The sequence below is a fragment of the Jatropha curcas genome, chromosome 3 (assembly GCF_041381405.1).
Source record: "Jatropha curcas cultivar XTBG-Jc1 chromosome 3, XTBG_Jcur_1.0, whole genome shotgun sequence".
Classification (NCBI taxonomy): domain Eukaryota; kingdom Viridiplantae; phylum Streptophyta; class Magnoliopsida; order Malpighiales; family Euphorbiaceae; genus Jatropha; species Jatropha curcas.
Genome location: NC_143153.1, coordinates 8,614,708 through 8,621,544, shown reverse-complemented (window position 1 = coordinate 8,621,544; position 6,837 = coordinate 8,614,708). Strand labels below are relative to the sequence as shown.

General features: G+C 29.4%; 1 protein-coding gene across 1 annotated transcript; it reads right to left on the bottom strand.

Moving 5' to 3' along the window:
- Nucleotides 1-382: 382 nt before the first annotated feature.
- On the bottom strand, nucleotides 383-1,305 carry LOC105645400 (antimicrobial ginkbilobin-2-like protein). The gene has a single exon (XM_012231002.4). The coding sequence runs from the start codon at nucleotides 1,267-1,269 to the stop codon at nucleotides 538-540; it is 732 nt and encodes a 243-aa protein (XP_012086392.1). The 5' UTR covers nucleotides 1,270-1,305; the 3' UTR covers nucleotides 383-537.
- Between the last annotated feature and the right edge of the window lie 5,532 nt (nucleotides 1,306-6,837).

Sequence of the window (6,837 nt, the reverse complement as noted above, 5' to 3'; positions counted from 1 at the left end):
ATCTCGCTCTCACTTATTCTCATTTCCACCTTCATATCCACACATGTATATTTGAAATAAATTCAAAATTATGTTTCATTTGTAGATCAAATCAAGCAATATTTTCCTGTGAATCAAGGGTCAGAGTAGCTAATTGAATTGTAAAGACTAATGGGACAAACTCATGAAATCATACGTCATATAAATTTTATCCAACGACTAATATATGAGAAAGTAGAAAGTAATGATAAAGAATCTTACAAATGGATGAGTAAATAGTCACTCTAATTTTCACATTTTCTTACATACTTTTCTTTTTCCCCTTCAAGCAAGAGCCTGCAAAATTCCTTAACAAATAAGGGTTGGAACAGAATCATTATATATACCTATACAATTAATCGTATATTATAAATCACTTCTTATCATAATTTTAAGTTTAAAACATTCTCAATGCTCTTCTTGTTTATTATTATTATTATTATTATTTGGCTTACAAAGTGGGAGAAGACGTGAATTTAGGATTGTGCCCAAGTTAAGAACACAAGATGAACATTCTTTCTAGGCATTAACAAAAGGGTAAATCTCATACCTAAAGTTACAACTCCCACTAACAACTCTTCCACCTTCTTTCCCATCACAACAATTTGGAAGCTCACCAATTATACCATCAAGACAGTTTTTACAGTCATAGCTTGAAAGATCTCTAGAGCATTGAGTTAACCCATAAAGCTTATCATATGTTTCTTCTAGCTTTAACTCTCCAGTAGCATACAATTTAGGGCTTACATAAGCATCTTTAACCAATTGACTTAACAATTCCTTGGTTTTTCCATTAAACTCAACCGGGTTACTTACAACTCTCACGTTCCACATGTAAAACTTGTTTCTGTTGTCAATTTGACCAAAGAATTCTTTATCTGAGTATTTCAAAAGACAATTATCATACCAAATGATAGCTGCTTTGTTGTATGGACATCGCTTTCGAATCTCACTACTTGCTTCTACAACACAGGTTTTGCAGTCTGAGGTTGAGACATCTCCTCTGCAAAGAGCAAGACCATAGGCTTGGTCAGGTTTTTGGCCAGATGAACCGAAACCAAAGCCTGTTTGTGGGGTTTGAATGTAGAGATTGCCGATGATCTTGTTTAGGTTGGACTCATAAGGGCCGTTGGTAGTGAAGTTTTCAGAGCTTGAACAGAAATGGAAGAGTGGATCAGTGGCAAGAATGGTCTGGTGAAGGAGAGGAAAGGTTAAGAGATAGATAAAAGAGGTGAATTTTGAGAATGACATTTTTATTTAGGAAGGGATAAGTTGATGGGTTCGAACGTAGATTCACTAGTATATATAGAAATATGGGCATTGACTAATTATAATGAGAATTTTCATTACGTTGACATCTTCTTGTTTTTTTTAGTCACAGAACTCAAAATCATATTATCCCGATTAGCTTGGGATATACACCAAATATACACGCAAGTCTTGTTCCTGATTCCTTTTTTAATAAATACACATTACATTAGCTTCACGAAACTATTTAATTGAAAAGCATTATTTTTATCATTGAATATTCTCTAATCCCGTCCCTTAGCTCAAAAGATTTTTCATTTTATAATTTTTTTTTAACCTTTCTAGCATTGAATCGTAGCTCTAACGCTGCTTGTAAAATATTTTTGATCCTATAAATGTAATAGTATTACTGTTTAATCCTTTCTTTAAACAGTATGTATATGAAATTTAATGAGGTATTGATACAATTGTAAATGATTTAAGACTAATGTTTTAGTAATCCAGAGATTTACATCATATAATTTCAATTAATATCAGCTTATTATTTAGTGTTTTTTTCAAGCAATTTAGTTTCACGAGGTTAAGGACATTGTTAACATTTTGACAAGTTTTAATGTCAAAGACTGGAATCTGAATTTTGACAAGTTTAAATGTCAAAGACTGAAACCTGAATTTTGCCAAGTTTTAGTCCTCCTTTCAGGATTCACTTATATGTACCACCTCCATTCTATAATACTTGTTACATTTGAGAAAATAGTAATACTTGTCACATTTGTGATTTTAAAGAGTAATAAATTCTTTTTTTTTCATATTTACCCTTTGTATATGACCAATAATTATTACTTCAATTTAATGGTTTTCTTAGAAGATTAGATAAATTAAGAGTAATATAATCAATTTACCCAACAATTTATTATAATTTAGACAAATTTAATGTTTTCTTAAAGAACGTAAAATTTCAAATATGACAAATATGATGGAAGAGAGGGTAGTATAAGGTTAATCCCAACTCACTTTAAAAGTAATATTCAAGTAAAAAACACTTTCAACAAATGATAACTTCATATTTTAAATCTTGAAAATTGCAGTTTAAGTTGGACTAAAGATATAATTAAATCTCACTTATCGGATTATCGGATTACTCATTGGTTAAAATTGAAACTTATTAATTATAATAATTCAAACAAATGGTATTTATTAGATTTGTTAATAGTTAATAAATTGTTTTTCCAATATCTCCTATTTACAATTTTATAGAGAAAGTAGTAACAAATTTTAAAAACTTAATCAAGATCAGGTTTTCGGAGAATGAACTTCTTATTTGAATTTGGCAACTTTTGAAGAGTCAGAAAGAAACTTTCCAAAGTGGGCAGCGATTAATGGGTAAGGTAGATGACCACTACCAATTATATCCAATTAGAAGAGAGCAAAGTTAATATTGCCTAATAAACCCGAGTCTACCTATATATAAAATGCTCTACATGATATCATTAAAATATTTAATAAGATAAAGCTTGCAGCCAAAATATATATTACTATAATCAATTTGTTTAAAGTTACTCAAAGGGAAAGCTACTTATGTCGCATAGCCTAACTCTCATTATATATATATATTTTTTTTTTTCGCTTAATATAGTGGATAAACTTGCCTTTATGTTAATAATAATTTAATAATATAATTCATATTTGATAAAATGAATATTTATGCCAAACTTAATACTATGGACTTCTGACTAAATAGGGTATCCCAATCTTTACGCTGGATTGCAATCATTACTCATATGAATAATATTTATTAAAACTAATTAATTAATTTTAAATTTTAATTGCTTTTTTTGAAAAATAAATTTTAATTGCTTCAATTTTATCACAAAGCATTTTTTCATAAAATAAAGATTTTTCCTGAGCATAAAGACTTTTTTATATGATAGAATTAATTAGTTTTGTAATTGCATGACAAATTAATTTGTCTGTTTCACTGTTAATGTCATAAAATGGTTTTTGTCAACAATGTAGGTTATGCATACTAGGTACATACAGTCGGTGTTAAATGGTCAACTGAACAGCTTCTAGAGAGATATCTTAATATATGCGGACAGCATACAAGTCAAATGTTGACCACTCGACCTGGCATGACACCTATCAGCAGCTTGTATGTTTGACATTTTAATCAAGAATCTAGAGAAGAGATTACATGTTTGTTTGTTTGGATGGAATAACTCTTTTGAAGAAAAATAACCATGGAAAATATTTAACCATATATACTTTTTCTTATTTGAAAAAGGATAGAAAAGTATCGAAAAAAATAATATTTCATTTATTTTTTATTCGAGCCTATATATTTTGAATCTCTTCAATTTAAGAGAAAATAATAGAGAAAAGTAAGAATTATCACTTGTTTTTATAAAATTATTCAAATATCTCAAAATAATTGGAGTCACATTTTATTATTTAAAAATGAGTGAGTGCATAATTATCAATTTTCAATAATGATATTTCCTTTTCTTTATTTTTAATTTTACTCTTTTCATATAAAAGAAATAATTTTATTTTCTTCCATTCATTATTGTCTCTGTATGTCTAAAGACAATGGTGAAAAATAACAACAAAAAGAAAAATGACAACTTCTCATAATTTTTCTGCATCTTTTTCCATCCGCTCCTTTTCAAAAAAGCATACAGTCACTTTGATGTTTAAGTTGGTAAGTGCTAAAAAATTAAAGGAGCAGGTTGGTATATGAGTCAATAATCTACACTCATTAGTGAGAATTGTCCTTAGTGGGTCATTCATTGATATTTAAAATTTATTTTTTGAAAAAAAAATTAATATTTAAATTTTGAGTCTGATAAGTATTTTTGATTATTTTAAATTAATTTCATTGTGGGATATAATTTAAGTATTTTAATTACTTTATAATATTTCAATGTGGGACTCAACTTGGATTAACATAAACAAGTGTTGTTCCACTTGCTCAGACATGATCCAATGCGCTTATCTTCTGTAGTTTCAGTCCTACAAAGGGTTAGAATATGAATTACTGAATTCAGTGTGTTTAGGTACAAAGTTCTGATATCATTTTAAAATTCATGAGCATAGGTAACACAGACTTATAAAATATTGAACTCATTTTATCTAAAATCAATTAATTTATGCTAAATTCAACACTAAATCAATTATAAATCTTGTAATTATTTTATTATTATTTAATGTAAACTACATTTTTTAAAAAGAATTTTATTTAAGTCTGAGATTGGGTAAATATCTATTTTTTTTTATCAACAAAATTTTTAATTTTATTAATTAAAATTACTAGAAAAAAACTTAAACAAACCTCAGGAAAACTAAACCCAAGTCAATAGCTTTTTCGAAACACCCAATCCTAGGCCAAGAATGTTAAGTTAAAAAAAAATCTGGACTGAAATACATCAATACAAAGAATAATACTAGAGGTAAATATTCTTGAGAGAAGAAGCAATAACACTCCTAATAATGTTTTTGTAGTAAATAAACAGAACCAGATATAGTAACTCTAACAATAACTTGAAACACGCATTGTTCCTCACATGATATATCTCTATTCGCCAAATCTCAACAAATCAAGTAACATGATATCACCCAAAATCATTTATTAAAAAAGAAAAAAAAAATTAAAAAAAAATTAAAAAAAAAAAACTCAAAGAACATAGCTACATTGCTGACATCTTCTATTAATCCATATCCGAGCGACAAAATTTTCTGAGGGGATTACTCCTTTCTTGGCCAGATCTTTTGCAAAGTTTTTTTTTTTTCTCTGTTCACATGCTTAAAACAAAAAGAAATTAGAGATGTAAGAAGAGAACTAAACCTATTGAACTTATTCCATCATCTCCATGGACGATTGTCAGGTTGAGTTATCCAACTAAAACTACCTTAGAATCAGTCTCAAGGATAATTTTGAAATTCTGAACTTGCGAAAATTTCTACTGCTTTTAACAATGCAAAAAACTCAGTTGTATTTGACTCCTCCACACTAATTGATTCATAAAACACACATAGCACATATCTTTGAGAGTTTCTTAGAACTCCACCAATGCCTACTGGCCTAAGTTTCCCCAAAGGTGAACCATGTAAACTAAACTTCAATGAACGTACAACTGGATTAACCCAATGATTTGAACGATATGACAATGGTGCCTGAGGAGGCTTAAAACTTGACACCATAAGAGAAAACATATACCAATCACTTAAACAGAAAGGGAGAGAAGGATATTTCATCTTCATAATTTCGAAGCTACTAAAAAATGCTCTCAACTTGAAATTATTCATCTGAGAAGTAAATAAGAAGTAAATAATGATCCAAGCGAATTTAATGCCTTTAGTGTTTAGTAATTCATTTTATTGCCATCTCAAATCTATAATAGATCTCAAAATCATAGTTACCACATCCCACCAACGAAATACATAATTCTAGATTTTGTTAGCAAAAGAACAATGAAGAAGAAGGTGATTGGTTGATTCTATCGAAACTTTATATAAGGACATACACACTCCTCCAAATTAACAAAACAGCTCATCTTGAATAAATTTCCTTTGGTTGGGATCCTATCAAGAAAAACTTTCCAAACAAAAAGAGCTATTTTTGGAGGAATGCCATTAATCCTACGACTTGAAATTAAAATTTGGTTTTTGAACTCCTAAATTAGCATCTTCCATTAAGTAGTATACATTTTTTACTGAAAAAAAGTCCATTTTTATCAAAGATCCAAGCCAACTTGTCATCTTCGCTAGGAAAAACGGAAATGGAATTTATGCGTTCTTCAAGTTGTTCCATGATTCAAGTTCAAAAGACTTCATCTCCTTAATCCATTGTAAGTTCCATCTCCTAACCCCATTCACAAAATTGCCACATTCACAAATGAATCCTCTTTTCAGGCTACTAATTCTAAAAGGTCTAGGGAACAACTCTCGCAGTGGAATTTCTTCCAACCAAATATCCCACCAAAACTTAATGTGTTTTCCATTACCTACTATCCACTTAAAACCTCTTTTGATAAAATCTGTTGCTGGTTGCTCATTATTACCTAAAGACACCACTTCCCTCCAATAAGGATTGAGTTTTCTCCATAAGTTAGGCTTTATGTTGGATTACAAAGAGGCCTCTTTCCCATATTTGGAAATCAGAATTTTTTCCATAATGAACCGTTTCTCTTTTAAAACGCTACCACCATTTGCTGAGTAAGGAAAGATTTGTCTTTTTAGATTGCATATCATCCTTTGCTCTTCCTACTATAAATAATTTTCCATTTAACCCAATTTATAGGTCGTTAACCATCAACTCCCCTACCCTATAGGAATTTCTTTAAAGTTGTTCTATTTTGAGAATCACTTTGTTTGGAGCTTTGAACATGGACATAAAATAAAGAGGAAGAGATACAATAACAAATTTTGTCAAAGTAACTTTACCTCCAAAAGAAAGAAGTTTTGCCTCTAATTTGATAGTTTATTTTCCAACTTTGTAATTATAGGTTGCCATATCAGAAACTTTTTTATATTAGCTCCAATTGGAATTCCCAAGTACTTGATAGGAAATTT